Genomic DNA, 18,803 nt, shown 5'->3' on the forward strand with positions numbered 1-18,803 from the left:
AGTGCTTTTGTGTTGCATGTATGTTCATATATGAAGTATAGATAGATTTGTAAATTTTAATATAATATTTAACATTTCAAGGTTAAAGGGCAAAAAAATGTTACTAAGAAGGCGTGCAAAATATTTGTGTATTGGCCCTATTAAAAACCTAAACAAAAGTGCTTGTATAAATGAGGCAAGTTGTGTAAAGTGCTTTGAGTACTCAGAGTAAAAAAGTGCTATATAAGAACCAGTCCATTTACAACCCACCCATGTTTAGGTATTATTTTCTTGACCAAAAAACAAATGAATGTTTGTGGATCATAATAGAGCAGAGAATCAGGCTGCTGCCACCTAGAGGTTTATTAAAATACAGTAAAAATACTGCTACACTGCACATTTTTTGTGAACACGTAAAAACATTGCTGTGCTCTTATGAGGTAAAATGATAGAAATACAAAAATAACCAAAACCAAAAAAAAGTTAAAAAAAACCCTGTCACATTTCAAAACCAGCCTAAATCATTACAGAAATATTCAAACACACACACACACACACACACACACACACACACACACACACACACACACACACACACACACACAGTTACTCAAGGCAGAATGCTTTTTTTTTTTTTTTTTTTTTACACTATGATGATCTCATAGTTTAATGTTGAGCCAGGGTCTACAAACACAGCAAAGAGACTGAGCTGTTAACCAGACGGTGAGCTCAGGTGGAGTGAAGGAAAATGTTTTCCTAGCCTTCAAAACAGCACCACCCGTTACTGTGATCACCAGTAAAACCTTTAATTGGGAAAAAGCTGGTGGGAGTCCTTCATCAAACCACCTGATCAACAGATTCCAATGTGAAGAAAAGAGAACGTTGGCATTATTTTGACAGATTTAAAGTGAAATATATACAATATTTCTATTCATGATATTCTATAAATATTTACAAATATGAAAATAAAAGCTTTGTTTTTGCAGGCCAAAAAACATGTACATGGACCACTAAAATTCTGAGCTGCTGATCTGGTCTGTTCAGTAGCACAAAATTTTGCAGTGCACAGGGTAAGCTATAGAATGGCGATAAGCTCGCTTCTCTTCATTGCAGCCAGCACATTCTTCTTTAATAACTTATGGACGCACAAACTGACTCACTGACTAGCACACTTAGACATACAGACACATAAAAACACATACACATGAGCATACACCAACTATGTCATTCAGGAGATACAAACACCCACATCCAGCCATCTGCCATGACCGGTTGTGGGTGAGGGGTGGGAGATAGGATTAAAAAAAAAAGTTCACAAAATCTTTTGAATTTTTTTTTTCTTTATTATCTGAAGTTTTTATTTTTCGCTGACTAAAACATTTTTTTTTCACAACTAGTTTTAATTTCCAGTTTGGAACACAGATAACTAAAACAAAAGTTTTTATAGTTTTCAGTTCAAGGCAGAAAGCTGTCTCAGAATGAAACCTTTCATTGATAAAGCTAGTTTGCAGTGAAGGTTGTACGTTTCCTTTTTTTTTCTTTTTTTTCTTTTTTTTTTTTAATTGACATTTTGGAATCACTATACAATACCATCAACTTCAGCAATTTGTCAGTACATATATATATATATATATATATATATATATATATATATATATATATATATATATATATATATATATATATATATATTTTTTTTTTTTTTTCTTTCTATATTTAAACAACTAAAATATCCATACAATAAGAATGAAAGAAGAAGAAAAAAAAGAAAAGAAATAGAAGCAAAACAGGAAACAATAAATAAATAAAAAATACATAAGGAAAAAGAAAAAGGAAAGAAAAATAAATAAATAAATGTAGGGAGTGTGTTTTTGTTTCCACTAATATTTCCTCTAGTCTTCTAGTAGTTAACAAAGTCAAAATCTAAAGCAAAAACTGGCCTGCGTTTTTTTAATGTAGTTCATCCATTTCTTCCATCATGATACAAACAGGTCCCTCTTGTAGTTCACATCTGCTGTCATTTTCTCCATTCTGTAAATGTCCATTGTGATGTTCATCCACATGTTCATAGTTGGGCTCTCTGAAGAAAGCCATTTTTTTGTGATGGCTTTTTTGCCTGCTGCCAGTAAAATATTAAACAAGTATTTATCGTTCTTTGTCCATCCTTCTGGCATAAGTCCAAAAAATTGAGTTTTACTTTCCAAAGGTAAATATCTTCCAAATGTCTCTTGTGTTGCTGCATGTATTCCCTTCCAATAAGTTTTAATAACGTGACAGTCCCAGAAAATATGATAGTGATTTGCATTTGTAAAGGCAGAATGTTTTCATGCAAATACATATTAGTCCTTCAGCTAAAAAAAGATCCCATAAGCATTTTTATGAGCTGCTGCATTCACCAGACATGAAAGTAGTGACTGTCACCAGCATGTTGCATACGTTTCCTACTTTAAATCCTTTCAAAAACACAACTGTTTGTTTTATTGTTTATGTACAACTGTTTCTATCTTCTGAACAGCAAAGCTGGTTCAGAAAACAAGTATAGGGAGGCACTAGGAGGATGATACAATATAAATACATAGTTAAAACAACTTCTCAAAGGTTTACTGAATATAAAGACATAAAATCCAAGGATAACGCTGTTCATGGCTCTGCTTGCTTTAGTTTTTTGTCTTTGTACTTTTCTTTCTATTTGAATTTTGTCCTTTCTCAAACAACTTCCTTCTGACCACCATGCTCACACCCCCGTGTCTTGTTCCTCCTCCTCCTCCTCCTCGTCCTCCTCCTGGGAAAGGAGCCGGTAATGTTCGTTGCCCACCGACAGGAAGGCAGGCCTGGGATGAACCTCGTCTTCCCTGAAGTGGACAGGTTGGAAATGGGAATCTGGCTGCTCGGTAGAGCTGCACTTGGTGTACAACTCGCGACGCATTTCCTGGCCGACTTCAACCTGGGAGGGAGTGCTACGGACCCAGCGGTTCTTCACTAAGGAATAGATGTAGCTGACAGGTACAGGCAAGCTGGCAAACACTATAAGCATGATGATCATAGCCAGGGCCCAGCCAGGGTACTCGAGAGTCATCTCAGAAGCCTGAAGAGGCAGAGACACAGAGCTTAAGAGTGACAAACACCGGCAGAATTACCTTTGGCTGTTAGATAAATGTTTACTTGTGGGATTAAAAGGAGCTATAAAATTAAAAAGATAAGAGATGGTTAAGCAACTCGTTACCAAAAGCATAAAAATGCAGTTAACAGATAAGCAGGTTGACGCTACAAAAAATGGCTAACTTCACTATTCTTATGAAGAATAAATACAGAGATATTGTTGTGCTATGTCACAGCAGATGAATCCAGACATAAGTATTTGGATCGCATCTTGGTGTGAGTATAACCACTGCACAGCTGTGCCAATGAAACCACATGCTCTCGTTTACTGATGATTTTGTTACAAGCTTCAGAATGAACGCTCACTGGAAAATATGTCACCAGTCAGCAGGACAACAATCCTAAACATACAGGGAGTCAATATGATGCAGAAGGACAGGTGATGATGAGGTTTAACGCTATAATGTCAGATGAGTTTTTCAGACGTCCACATCATCAGCGTATTTGTTCTTCCCTGCGTAACCTGAATAAACTGCACAAAAATGCCATATGTAGAATAAATATAAACACTCTAGTTCAGGATTCCTAAGGTCAATGTTATTGTCTGGCCAAGTGAATCTCCTAATATCAGTATAAATTAAGCACTTTCCATTTGTTGAGCATCACAATAAAGGAAATGAGAATCCAGAACATTGAGATGGTGGTTGCACTGAAGGTCTGTGAGATCATCAGAGTTGATACAAAAAAAGTTTCTTTTCTACTGTTTTGGACACTGTGCTAAAACCACAACATCTTCCAGCATGCATATATGTGTTACACACATGCATATAGTGTGTACTGTGGGTCAGGAGGTTGTCTACTGAAGTGGAGTGGGATGTTTGATCCCAGATTGTCCAGTCTTCAGGACAAATACAATGAATTCTGACTTTCTCCTGATGTATTCATCAGAAAGAGTGTGAGTGTTTGGGTGAATAAGGCTTGTGTTAAAAATCACAGTGAGTGCTCAGAGTAGAAAAGAGCTATGCAAACACCACCTGATATTTTAAAACGGTAACTGGCTATTTGAAGTTTAAAATCATGTGATTTGATGGAAAGTTGAAGTCGAACATCTCACCGTGCTTTGATTCCAGGCGGTGTACGTGGGCCCTTTGAAGACCATGCGGAGCAAACTGGCTGCCAGAAGACTGACCATCGCCAGCAAACACACATATTTCCAAAGGTACTTGTACACCACCGGAGGGCGCCATTTGAGCATTATTTCAATATCATCCAGAAAGCTGCAATAATCAAAATGCTTTTCTTAAAATGCATCTTTTCAAACAAACATATAAAGACAAAAAAACCTGTGAAAGTCAGAGATAACGTTGCTTACCGATCTGTTCCATAAACCCACGCCACACTAATGGTTTCAAAAATGACCACAATGACCAAAGGCAGGGTTGCAGAGTAGTCATCAAACATGGTCACAAAATAGTTGCCAGAGCGCTGAGTGAACAGTAATCCAATAATGAACCCCAAAGCACAGCTGGACACTAAAAGACAGAAAACATTTAAAGACCACTTCAAAGACAACAAGACTACATTTATCTCCCATAGTACACCACTGCAGTACGAGAATCTTGCACTTTTTTGGTTTTTATGTAGTTTTATTTAAGAAAAAAATAACAATAAAATACAGCAGCAGAGTTTGAACACATGTCAACTGATGTTCAGTACCCGTGAGTAGGGTTCGGTGATGCCCCAAGAGGCTGAAATTGTCCATGAGAGGTGTGAGGATTCCCTGCATTGTTCCAAACATGGTGCTGAGGCCCAGGTTGAGCAGCATGAGGAAAAACAGGGCGGACCAGAAGGGACTGGCTGGGAAGAAGGCCATCACCTCAGTGAATGCTATGAATGCCAGGCCTGTCCCTTCGACACCCTGAACGCACACAAGATAGTAAGATAGTGGAAATACGTGGGGAAAAAGCAGATCCACTCAGTCTAACAGACAACAAATGTGTGTTAACTGTGATGCTGTTTCCAGAGCTAATCTATTCCAGTAAATTACCTGTGCACCTTTTGCATAACATGCTCTTTAACACAGAGAATAGGTCTTTTCTTTTTAAATAAAACAAACACCGTGAGATAACATGACTCTTTGTACATCTTGTCCTGTTTCTTTAGTATCTCCTTCTTTAGTATCACAGCTTGCTTTCATTTTTCCTAGAAAACCAGCAAGATACAATTTCCAATACATTTTCATTGTCTTGCCTGCTTGATATTTTATAGCACCTCCTAGATTCTTCGTAGGTCCTGGGAACATCGGCGCTCGGCGCTATAATTGTTACTGAAATGTTCAACTTTGATTTTTGTAACCGATCCAGCATCTTGTGCCTCGTAGGACACCTGCAGTTCTTTCATTTATGCAAAGTTGTCTTTAAAACACTTTGTAATCCTGGATGAGTGAAGCAGCACATTAGAAACTCAGTTTAATACCAGTGACTGCTCTTTATTATTGGACATACCTCTTCCTATAATGTATTATAATACAGACCATATATACATAAGAAATCTCAGCTGTTGTCCTAATTTTCACGCATGCTTATAGATGTGTATTCCCATCTTGTTACCGTTTACACGCCACTTGTTCCAGTTTCTTAGATCCCTTAAACTACTGCAAAAACACTACTGTTTTTTTGTTGTTGTTTTTTTTTACCTTTGACATGTTGACGTTTTAAACTTTGTGCCTCAAGTCGCTTGTTTTTAATCATGTTGTGAAGCAAAGCTGTTGTTATTAATATCTCAAGATTACCTTATTCATCTCCTGCTCCAGACTGCAGTCAGTGATTTTAGGACCCACCATGGAGCTGTAGAGATGGTACCACTCTCTGTATTCAGCTAAAGTCACACTGCTTACATCTGTCATGTTGAACCATGGCCACCAATGCTGGTTAGATCCACTGGACGCCAATAAGTTTAGTACACTGAGATTTCTGAAAAGGTTAAACACAAAAATAATAATTAAATCTAAGATAACCAATCAAACAAGCAGTCCACCTTAAGATTGTTACGGCAGTTTGCCAATCTAAAAGTGCTCGCTAGTTGGATTTGAATTACCATTTCAATCATGCACAGACATACGTACTCAGCCACACAACGTAGTGCAATGTTCTTGGCACGGAAACCGAGCACGATGAAAACCACTAGAGAGGCCAGCACGGATGTCATGAAGTTGATGCAGGAGACCATCAGAGCATCCCTGTGGCAGTTGTTGTGGACTGGATTGTAGGAGGAGTACGCGATAACAGAACCATAGCCCAGGCCCAGGGCGAAAAACACTTGTGTAGCAGCCTGTCGCCACACCTGCACGTTACCCCAGATCTCCAGCTGCAAATATGACAAAATAAAAGCATCTTTAGGTTTACATTCTTTCGTCAAAGCTTAAAATGTTTTATTATGGTTTTTTTTTTTGTAATCACTGAGGTGTTTGTCTTTTGTTAGTTAAATGAAAATAAAGAAAAGATGTCAAGAAAAAGGAAGAGAGAGAATATTGCTTACCTTAGGATAAAACATGTAGGTGATTCCTTCCAAGGCACCGTCCAACAGTAATCCTCTGATCAGGAAAATAAAAAGCACCACATAGGGAAAAATGGAGGAAAAGTACATCACCTAAGATTGGAAAAAGAAATGGATAATGATTTCAACAGTGCAGCATTTTGTAAAATATGATCATTTGCTTTTCTCAATCTCACTTCACTATTAAAAATTAAAGTTTACCAGTTTACCTGCCAAGCACCAACCCTCAGGTTCCTCAAATTGCATACTTTTATTTTTAAACTTAGTAATTTGAGTGCATACCCAGCAAACACGGTGGTCATGGTACAGCACCAAAAAAACTGAACCGTAAATGTTAGAATGTTTATGGTGTTTTCATGTAAATATTGCATCAGCCTCTCTTACAAGGTGAAAAACACAGATTAGAGTATTGCAAAAAATTGTCTTTTTATTTATTCACAGTAACAGTCGCTTCAAGGTGGGTTTTTTTTTTTTTTTTTGCAAGGCACGGACATGACAATAATAAAAATAACCCCAACAATCACACGGCATGTATGTGGTTTGTACCTTCCTATGAACAAAGACCATGGTAACTTGAATCATCATTGTGGTAAACGTCCACAATGCAGGTTCAACTTTCATTTTGGAGTGATTTGTATGGGCTCAAAATGTGGTCATAAATATTTTGTACTTGTAAATCAGTTTTGTACTTGTAAAAAAGATTTGTATGTGTAAAAAAAAGTTGTGTGTGCGTAAAAAAGATTTGCATGTGCAAAAAAAAAAAAATAAATTGTGCGTGCGTAAAAAAGATTTGTGTGTGGACTTTGCCAAAAAAACCCTGCAAGTTACAAGTACGAATTTTGACCCTATTTTTCTTCCTTTAAGCTGATTGGTCAATGTCATGTCAATCACAAATTAAACAATCCAATCAGAGAACAGATGGGTTTGGCTGTCGGAGGGGAACTTTTTTGAACTGCAGGTCCTTGAAGGGTAATCTCTATATAAATATCTGATAGCAGTTAGGTCCCCTTACTTTCAGCTGCTGTTGAAAGGATAAAGTTGTGGTATGTCAGTGGTTAGAAATATCATTATTACTTTAGGATTAATTTAACACAATGTCAGGGCTGACCCGGACCATTGCTGTGAGTCACAGTGCGCAGCATAAAAGTCCTTTCACATCGGATGCAGGATGTGCTGCTAATGCTAACTGCTAACTAAAAGCAAAGGATCCAGAATTTGTTGCGCTGGCTGCTGGGCTCTGTGGGTTTTTGCAGCAGCTCTACCTGTACTAGATGCACCTGCTCCTTGTCGTTTTTATCTCTGACTTTATGTCCTCTACAAGAGTTTCTGGGTTTTTTTGCTAGTTCTTCAAATGTTCAATAAAAACATGTATGCTAATTCATAATGAAGAAAGCTTTGTAATGAAGACTGTCATTTCCAAAACACTGCCCCCCCTGCGGTCCGCAGCGCTGTTGAAAAGGCTGTGGAAGTCCCTGTATTAAACACGTAGTCCTGTGACACAAAAATCACCAAACTCGGACGACCACAGACTGTTTTCCTTCGTGGTGATGAAGGAAAACGCTGGGTTGGCATGTAAAAGGGCATTTATTCCCTTCAAAGGCCTGCAGTTCAAAAAAAGCACCCCTCCGACAGCCAAACCCATCTGTTCTCTGATTGGATTGTTACATTTGTGATTGACATGACATTCACCAATCAGATGAAAGGAAGAAAATAGGGTCAAAATTCGTACTTGTAACTTGCAGGGTTTTTTTTGGCTAAGTCCACACACAAATCTTTTTTACGCACACACAAATCTTTTTTACGCACACACAAATCTTTTTTACACATACAAATCCTGATTTACAAGTACAAAACTGATTTACAAGTACAAAATATTTATGACCACATTTTGAGCCCATAGGATTTTCCACCATAACTAGACATTGAGAAAAGGCTGTCAGCCAACAGTTATCAAATGTCAACATATTTACTGGGTAAGTGCAACATTTGGCTCAAGGTTATACAGCCAAATGTAAAACTGTGGTTGTCATCTTAGCCATTCTACCCAAGTTGATCACACAAAGCGCCTCCTACTGCAACTCTCATTCACACAATGCTTTTACCTTTGCTTTAACACTTTTTCTAACATTCACAGAGATACATCAGGAGCAACTCTGGGTTCATAATCCTGCCAAGATTACCTTGACATGAAGCCTGGAAGAGCTACCAACATTTCGATTTGTAGACATCCTGCTCCATCCTGCTGAGCCACTGTGAGAAGGTCCCACTAAAAATATTTCTGCCCATTTTGGAAGATGCATTGTCAGTGCAGGTGTCCATGTTTAAGATGGCTAGCTAACATCAGCAGCTTTTTCCCAGCCATTGATTTTGCGTGTCTGTTTCTTAGTGTTAATGTGTACTAAAATGTTATAATCACTGTAGAAGATTATAGTACTGTCAGATACACAAAAAGTTTAGAATAATTGAAAATGCAGTTACTAATTTCCATCGAATACATTTAAGACAAGCTGTCAAGTAAGCACAGTGAATATATGGAAAAATACTAATGTAAGTGGGAACATGGCGTGTCTGAGCCCGCGCTGGAATGGTAGCGCTGGGCAGGATGGCTGCTGTGTTTGCTTCGGATTACTCCTCACCCCCCACCCGACCCTGTGGCTTGTCACGTGTTCCATAATGTTGTGCTGTGGACATTTATGTGCTTTTTTGTGCAGAGGAGTTTTTTTATTTCCTGTTCTCATGCTGTCCTCCCACAGGAGCCCAGCATGAGTAGAGGTCTCTTTTTTTCTCTTGTACTTTCCCATTGTAGTGTATATTTCAGTGTTTGTTTTCTGTAACGCTACGGATCTCCAACCTGAGGCAGAAAAGGAGCGAGCTGCAGCTTATGTTTAACTGAGAGATAACACTAACATTAACACAAACACTTTATATTTGTGTGCTAACGGTGGGACTGGTGTTCATGTACCTTTGCAGAAGACTTGATGCCCTTTATCATTGCCAAGGCAACAATTGCCCAAGCAGCCAATAAACAGCCTGTCATGATGGGGTTAAACTCTCCAGATTCTTCAATGGAATTTGTGATGTTGAGAGCTTTCCGAAACCAGAAATACGACGTTGGGGAGCTGCTTGCGCATTCTTTCACTGTTGATTGAGAAAAGAAAACACTGTAGGCTTCATCAGACATCACTTCATTTCACTCGGTCATGTGATTACCTGTGTCATTGGAGGTTACATTCGTTGGACACTTCTCCCATGGCAGAGGATACTGAAAGGAGTTACCCATGTAGAACAGGCTCCATGCAATGATAACGTTATAGTACAAAGCCACATAAAAACAGACCTGGGGAAGAAGAAAGCATTTATATCAATAAATAATCAGTATTATTAATCATATTATTAAAATATGCTGCAAATTGTTTGCAGCTTCAGTGTAATGCTGTGATTTCTTTTATACTTGTAGCCTACAAGTAAAGGCTAACCCAGGGAATGTAGCCATAAGGTTCGACATTGACCTTAACAATGACAAACAGAGGTTAGGTCTATTTAAAGAAAAATAAACACGCTTTATAAAAACCACAGGCTATCTAGTCGTAGATTTCTGTTGTGTGTGCGGACAAAAACGTTCTTGGGTACTCTGTGTTTTCCCCAACTTGTTACGCAATCAACTGCCAGCACAGACGCACAGCACACTACCTTTCTCATGTTACAGCATGGGTGTGCGTGAGTATATACACACACATGCAGCTTGGCTAAGGTGTTTACAGAAAGGTGATAAAGGCGGTGACACGTGATGCAGGATTGGGGCCAGATAAGTGAAGGTGAAGAGATTAAAAATACTGACCCCGGTGCTACTTTTGAAACCCAGACTTGGAAAAAGCAAGTCAGCTGTCAAACAACAGCAGCCTTATCAGAACACACAGGTACATGAACGTAAACAGAAAAAGGTCTCAGACAGAAAAAAAAAGAAAATGCTCACCATGCAGCTGGAGTAGCCGATCCCTCCCAGCTTTGGAGAGATGTGCTTCCATACACCAATGCTGCCCTGTCGAATGCTTTGACCAGCAGCCAGCTCCATAAAAAACAGTGGAACTCCCACAACCACCAAAAGAAAAACATACAGCAGCATGAAGGCGCCTGGAAGGAACAAAGGAGGAGATATATTTTAAAGGCAAACCCAAAGTCACCTGTAGTTCCAGAGGGAAAAAAAACTTTGCATTTGCACATGTTACAGGCAAACACAGTCTAACTAAGCACATTAAAAAAAAACAACAGTTTTTGGCTTTTTTTTTTAAACACAAACTCATAATTTGCCATTGAAGCTGGAAAAAATAAGCAAATTTATATGTCAGCAACCTCTCTAAAAGATGCTTGGAGTCTCATGTTCTAACCAAACATGCTGCATGCATGTGTTGTAAAGCTAGAAATAAAATATGGTTTAGAGTTCTACTCTTCTCTAGAAAGAAAAGTCAGTTTCACACAGTGACATTCGCAGGATCTCGTGTGCTCGTGTGTAATTTACGTTGAGCAGGCTAACCACGTTATTACATTAATGCATGTAAGGTGAACTAGCAAACACCATCATAGCTACATGCGGCTGTCTTCTTGTTTGATGGCAGACACTCCCTTCACCCTGGCCAAAAAGGCTAAAATGACCAAAGAAAAAGTGGAAAACAGTTAAACATGAGAGGTTTTTGGACAAAGTTTGTGTTTTTTCCATTGTTTAAGCACTGCTTCCAGCCAAGAGTGATACCATATATGCCCCATAGCTGCAGAAAAGGCTAACATTGTTATCTTTTTACAAAAAACAGCTGAACATGAGAGGTTTTTGGACCAATTTTGTGTTCTCCATGTTGCATTGCTTTGGCACCAAAACAGCTACTAAGTTAATAACTTAAACCTGTAAGTTAATCTTGTCTTAACACTCACCACCTCCATTTTGATGGCAGAGGTATGGAAATCTCCACACATTCCCTAAGCCCACACTGAAGCCCACCTGGGCTAGCACATACTGAATCTTAGAATCCCATGCTGGACGGTCTCCGTCGTCTGTCGCAGCTTCATCGGGACCATCCACAGCTGTGAGCTGAGTTTGGGACCGGCCTTCTTCCATCCAGGTTCTGCCCTCGCTGCCGTCCAGCGGAGGCTTTTCTGTCTTGTTATAAAGAGAAGAAGTAATATGATGAACTAAACCGATTATCAGTTGAAGCTTCATCCTGACGTGTAAGTCTGCACAAAGTCATTGTAGTTATGCTGAGCAAATATGTGTGGCAACAGACTACTCTGTGCACAAAATTATGTAAGGAAAGAATTAAATTATGATGGAAGAACCTTTATCACAAATTTATCAGGGACAACAAAGAGGAAAAGCACTTGCTGTTATGTTGTTATGTTGTCATGTTGTCAAAGGTTATATCACTACTCCTTATCAGTGTGAAAACACAGCAGTGAGACAATGCATTACGTAATCCAACATTAAGGCATTATCTTTACTCTAACTCGTCATTCTCCCATCACTACGTCAGATGTATAAAGAAATGCTAATGCAGACACTGAATTTCCTACTGATGCTCTTTTACGTTAAAGTCATTCAACTGGCATATTTAGCACTGAGGTGAAGGCCAACTGTGACTGACCTTTCAAAATGCTTCATCAGTACACCCAGGTGTTAGCAATTCATTAGCAAGACTGACATAATGGCAGGTTTAAATGCATATAGAATGCATAAATAATGGATGTGTGTTACTTACTGTGCTCTTTCTTATTATGAAATTATCCAGATAAAAAACTTTGTTGCATCACCTCAATTCTCTTTCATTTAATGTAAACACCAGGGTCATGGTGTGCATTTCAGGGGGAAAAAAAGCATTCAGCTGAATCACCGCCACACTGAACACTAAATGTCAGCTCAGATGAAAGTGACGGATCCAAAATGGCTTAACACAAGCCAAGCTGGCTTCAGAACATGACCTCTCCTGGTATCAGCTGGTTAGAATGGAAAATTACAAGACCCAGAAAGAGTTCATGGCTGTTCAAAACACACGGCCGGATAGGGCAGGTGATTTCAGAAATATCCATGCCCACATGCATAGAGTGTGAGACTGTGACAAATATATGCATGCACAAATAGAAAGGAGGGGAAAGTGGGGCGGACAGAAGCCATACAGTGATGTGTGGTTGGGAGTGGGAGGGAGAAATCCGCTGGGAGGTGTTAGGCTTGCATTGGTTCATACTGTGGGTGGTGCTGAGGTGCATGGGTAAACCACAAAGTGGGTACAGTTGGTAATAATATAGGAAAAAAGTTAGGGTTAGGGCTATCAGGGTATGCTGAACAAATAATTAAAAAGTCAACAGCTTGATTAAGCTTCAAGGATCCATGTGTTTGAGCTATAAACTATACTGAAAAAGTCTGCTTCACACACTCCTGTGAGTTCATTTGATCACTTACCTTAGAGCAAACACACTTTTCTATAGAGCTGAAGTGACTAGTAGATTATTTGATTGGTCAACTCCTTGGAAAATTTAGCAGTACATGGAATATACTGTTATGATTTACTTGATTATTAAAAGGTGACCTTAACATTTTTGAAGTAGCATAGGATCATCTTGTCTGAGAGCAGAACAAAAGGTAGCCGGCTTCCAAAGAGGAGCTTTGAATGTCCTTCAAGAAGAGTGGAGAAATATTCCTGAAGACTACTTAAAGAAATTACAGATAAGGTAAAATATGAGAACTCAGACTGCGTTGATGAATAAAGATGGTCATTGACTGTTAAGCTCATTAGAATTGTACAAACTCTGTTTTTGCCTTATAAACTGTACTTCCATGTATGTTTACATGTTTCAATAAATCACTGCAAATACTTTCTACTAGTGATCATGCCATAGCCCTGACACTACACACTGCCCTGTCACACCTGGAGAAGAGAGACACGTATGTGAGGATGCTGTTTGTAGATTACAGCTCAGCATTCAATACCATCGTTCCCTCGAAGCTGGACAGGAAACTGCAGGATCTAGGACTGAGCAGCTCCCTCTGCAGCTGGATCCTTAGCTTCCTGTCTGACAGACGCCAAGTGGTCAGACTGGGCAGCATCACCTCATCCCCCATCACACTGAACACTGGTGCTCCACAGGGGTGTGTACTGAGCCCTCTCCTGTACTCACTCTACACCTACGACTGCACAGCCACTAACAGCTCCAACATCATTGTGAAGTTTGCGGACGACACTACAGTGGTGGGTCTTATCACCAATGGTGATGAGACGGCTTACAGGGAGGAGGTCAGCGCCCTGACCCACTGGTGTCAAGACAACCATCTCACCCTCAACGTCGCAAAGACAAAGGAGTTGATAGTGGACTTCCGGAGGTGCAGAGAAGTACACACCCCCATCACCATCAACGGCGCTGCTGTGGAGAGAGTGAGCAGCTTCCGGTTCCTTGGCGTACACCTGGCTGAGGATCTTACGTGGTCAGTACACACAAACAAAACAGTGAAGAAGGCGCAGCAGCGCCTCTTCTTTCTCAGGAGACTGAAAAGATTCGGCATGAGCCCCCGCATCCTCAGGACCTTCTATCACTGTGCCATTGAGAGCATCCTCACTGGATGCATCACCACCTGGTATGGCAACAGCACCGCCTACAACTGCAAAGCTCTCCAGCGAGTAGTGCGGTGCTCTGAACGGATAATTGGAGGTGAGCTTCCCTCCCTCCAAGACATCTACAGGAAGCGCTGCCTGAGGAAAGCGGGGAGGATCATCAAGGACTCCAGTCACCCCAGCCATAAACTGTTCAGACTGCTTCCATCAGGAAGGAGGTTCTGCAGCATCCGGTCCCGTACCAGCAGACTGAGAGACAGCTTTTTCCACCAGGCCATCAGACTGCTGAACACGTCATAGACACCTCAGCTTCACTACTGGAACTTCAACATTATGCACTCCATACTGTATATAAATGCCACTTGTTTTGCACATATTCAACTCTGTATATTTTATATATTTTATTATTATTATTATTATTTTATTTTATTTTTTTACTATTTAATTTGTAAAAATGTGTATACACACACACACACACACACACACACACACACACACACACACACACACACACACACACACACACACGTAGGAAAATATTTAGTATACACATCCAGAAATGCATACACTATTATATATTGTACATATATTTATTAGTTTCAGGTTGGCCATTCTTGTATTTTGCTCGTTTGTGTTGTTGTGTTTGCACATCTCTGTTGCTTGTGGGGCTCGCACACAAGAATTTCACTCGCATGTGCTGTGCCAGTGTGCCTGCACATGTGATGTGACAATAAAAAGTGATTTGATTTGATTTGATTTGAAACAAAGAAATGAGGTTGGCTCAAGACTTTTACACATTACTACAGCTCTCTAACATCAAAACAAGTCATCGGCATGAGCCTGCAAGTACAAGTTGATACTGTTCAACTCTTCAGTGTTTCACTGTCTTTGCTATTATGAAACCACAAGAACATAACAAGTCTGTATTAGGTTTTTTAATTTACTGAAAAAGATTATCAATATATACACATTTGACAAATGAGAGGGTTTTGTATTTGTATTCAATGGTTATTTCCACTTCTGGCTGATATGTTTCTAATTTTGAACACATTTTCCCACTTTAAAATACATAATGCAGTGTCTCTCAAAATAACTACTGGGTTTCTCCCCCCTTTCCTTTTTGCTATACTTGGTTAACCCTAATTGTCCTCCTTTCACCAACAAACCCCAACACACACACACACACACACACACACACACACACACACACACACACACACACACACACACACACACAAGCACACACCAGCACACACACAAGCACACGTGCACTGGTTGTAAATTTGTGTCTCCTGGTCAGTGAGCATCTGTCCCAGGAACTGTTTGGGAAACAAGGAACCACTCTTCTATGTTTCTACTCTGGATAAAATCATGCAGCAGTGGTTCAGCCGTCCCTAAGGTGTAGAATTACTCAGTGAAGAAGCTCGATCATGACAGCCACATGTGAGACCAACGTACTCCAAATCAACGCCGGCAAGACAAAGGAGATGATCATAGATTTCAGCAGGAAGTCACCCCCTACAACACCGGTGAACATCCAAGGGAAAGACATTGAGATAGTGGACTCTTATAAGTACCTGGGTGTTCACCTCAACAATAAACTGGACTGGACTACAAATACAGACATCCTGTATAAGAAGGGCCAGAGTCGACGCCACCTGCTGAGGAGACTGAGGTCCTTCGGAGTCTGCAGGACTCTGTTAAGGACATTCTATGACACTGTGGTAGCATCTGCCGGGGGAGTGGATGCAGGGACAGGGACAGGAGCAGGATTGACAAACTGGTGCGGAGGTCTAGCTCCATGCTGGGATGTCCCCTGGAGTCTGTGGAGGTGGTTGGCGAGAGGAGGATGTTAGTAAAGCTGACATCCATCATGAACAACCCACATCACCCACTGCATGAGTATGTGAGTGGGCTGAGCAGCTCCTTTAGTCAGAGACTGAAACACCCTCGCTGCAGGAAGGAGCGCTTTCGCAGATCATTCATCCCAACAGCAGTTAGACTCTATAACTCCTCAATCACAATGTCATAAGTCACTGGACACTGTGAATATCCACGGTCACCACTTCATGCATAATGGACCTTCCATGTGTATGGACATGTGCAGGTATATATGTATGTATATGTATACATATGTATATTTAGTGTATACATGTGTATGTGTACATGTCTATAAATAGGAATAGTAGTGGTACAATAGCTATATCAAGCTATATAGTTTATGTCTTCCATATTTCCAACCATATCCATAATCACATACTGTGTATGCTACCATTGTATATTATCTTTTTTCATTGATTGTACTTATTTGTATTTTTGTATTTCCTTCTGATATCTGTACCTGAGCTGAGGTGATGCAAAAATTTCCCCATTGTGGGATCAATAAAGTCTTATCTTATCTTATCTTATCTTACATGTTGCTATAACCAAAACTGTAATATGAGCATGACAATTTTCCCTGAATGCAGCTGGCTTTACCATACAGCTTATCACATAAAGGGTTGTTCATTGCTATTTATAATTCAGTTTGAGTAACATAGAGCTATAGATGCTCGTGGCTCCATTGTAAATGTCCAGTTTAAAAACTGATGAAACTGGTGATTAGGATGCTAGAGAGCAGCCTTTCATCTCGGAGGGCGTTTGCATCCACAGATCAGATAAAGGTTTAAGAGCTGTGGCAGATTTTATCATCTGTGCTCAAAGTTTAAGGGACTAAAACAGACACAACCCCCAAAACAAAACAAAAAGAAGATAAAGAGAGACTTTAAAAAAAGTTAATGACTGTATATTTGGCTGCAGCTTGCTATATGCAGCAAACCATACTGTATGTCACTGGGTTTAAGTTTGGTTGTGTAGGTGCTGCTCAACATATAAACAATGAGTGCATTCTTGTGTAAGAATGTATAGGGGGGCTTAATCATAGTGCGGTAGCATACAGCCCTAACGCACACATGACTCATTACATAACTGACAAAGGAACCAGCCAGCAGTATGCAGTGCAAACAATAGTAATAACAAGACCCGTTTTTTCGCTGGAAAAAAAAGTATGACTGAGATTAGAGCTCACAAAGCCACACTATTAAAGAATAACAGTCGAATAACGATGTGCTGTGGACATACCATGCTGACAGCACGGTCCCACTGAGGAGTAGAGTTTCCAGCAGTCCTGGTGTTAGTTTCTCTGCTCGTCTTCCCACAGGGCTTCTTTTAAAATAGTTTCCTTTTCGTTGTTTCTGATAACAATCGGGGTAGCAGATAAAATTTATACGGGGACAAAAGCCTTGACCAGGTTTGACAACTTGCGGACACGTTTACGAGAGCTGGAACAAACCGTGGTCAACAAGTCAAGAAGAAACGAAGGAGAGGAGCTGAGCCAATGGGAAGACCGAAGGGGCTGAGCTGCCCTTCCCCAAAATGGGAAGCGGGGCTTGACAACACAAGAATACACACTGCTGCTGGATTACTGTGTGGAACCTGCACGGCTTGACAGTGAGCACACTGAACTCTCACACTTGACTTAATTATAGGCTGCAGTCATGCGCAGAAATAAAAGTCATTAGTAGATTAATTAAAGCTCAGCCAGAGAGCGCAGAAGAGTGCGCCGTCTGTGCCTTACTTTACGCACAGAAATGCACAGAAATCAACAAGTGGCTCAGAGTCAGTGTGCATTGGGAATAACTCAGATACTAAACTGCAATACACGGGGTTTTGTAACGAAGCTGTTTTGCGTGAAGTCATTAGCATTTGTAGTTTAAAAAACCAGCGGGGGTATAGGTTTTCTGAGAAATATTAACATGCTTCAACAGTGCTACTTGAAAAACAATTAGATTGTCACTACAAATAAACAAAATTGTGGGCTCTTTGCATAAAAATGGGTACTGATATTAAATATATATGACATGGATTAGGATTAAAATAAAAACCTGTCTGTGTCCACAAAGCCACTTACGGTATAGTATTATGAATTATTTTTAGTAGTAGAGTAGCTGCACTCCCCCTGGTGGAGAAAATGTGTCACAACGACAACTTATACCAAGTCACCCAAATGGTAATCCACTGACTTGAACGTTGTGGTTCCAGTAGTGCGATTAGAGGAGCAATGAATCAGAGCGGTAATTCAACTGAGCATATTCATGAATCCATAAAGGGAAACATTTAGGCTCTTAAAAGGAGATAAAGCTCATATTTACCTGTTCACATGTTGAAAAGAAAAACAGCCTATTAACATTTTTTAAGGGATAGTTTCATTACATTTGTAATGAAACTATCCCTTAGATAGTTTCATTACACAGAGATTTACACCTCTGTGTAGGGACAGAGATTTACACACTGGACATCTTTGTACTGAAGGAGTAACCATGCAGCTAGAATGCACATTATAAGTGCTCTTCTGCAAGGCAAAGCTCACAGCAGGATAGTAAATCCTAAACTAATTGTACAGCTGAAAATGTCTTGTATTACTCACTATCACATGCAATAATAGATGGAAAGTAAATCTTTTTTTTTTAGAACAGCCTAAATGTGGAAAATGTCCTGTTGGTACACATGCTTGAAACTGAAAGTGATTGTTGTTTTCTGGCA

The 18,803-nt window shown here is 39.9% G+C and overlaps 1 protein-coding gene across 2 annotated transcripts; it reads right to left on the bottom strand.

Annotated features, from left to right (window-relative positions):
* Window positions 1-1,844: 1,844 nt before the first annotated feature.
* slc6a16a (solute carrier family 6 member 16a) lies at window positions 1,845-17,588 on the bottom strand. 2 transcript variants are annotated; one of them, XM_085351519.1, is made up of 12 exons: window positions 17,343-17,588; window positions 11,557-11,782; window positions 10,607-10,764; window positions 9,844-9,970; window positions 9,596-9,771; window positions 6,616-6,726; window positions 6,203-6,444; window positions 5,870-6,050; window positions 4,795-4,996; window positions 4,451-4,610; window positions 4,193-4,355; window positions 1,845-3,064 (listed from the first exon to the last, which is right to left on the bottom strand). In XM_085351519.1, the coding sequence occupies exons 1-12, from the start codon at window positions 17,343-17,345 to the stop codon at window positions 2,714-2,716; spliced, it is 2,100 nt and encodes a 699-aa protein (XP_085207645.1). In that variant the 5' UTR covers window positions 17,346-17,588; the 3' UTR covers window positions 1,845-2,713. The 2 variants fall into 2 exon arrangements, with proteins under 2 accessions (XP_085207645.1, XP_085207646.1); XM_085351520.1 differs by lacking the exon at window positions 17,343-17,588 and having other exon boundaries at window positions 11,640-11,693.
* Between the last annotated feature and the right edge of the window lie 1,215 nt (window positions 17,589-18,803).

The sequence above is a fragment of the Diplotaxodon limnothrissa genome, linkage group LG4, assembly GCF_057381915.1.
Source record: "Diplotaxodon limnothrissa isolate DT_005_m linkage group LG4, D_limnothrissa_male_GT1.1, whole genome shotgun sequence".
In the NCBI taxonomy this organism is placed as follows: domain Eukaryota; kingdom Metazoa; phylum Chordata; class Actinopteri; order Cichliformes; family Cichlidae; genus Diplotaxodon; species Diplotaxodon limnothrissa.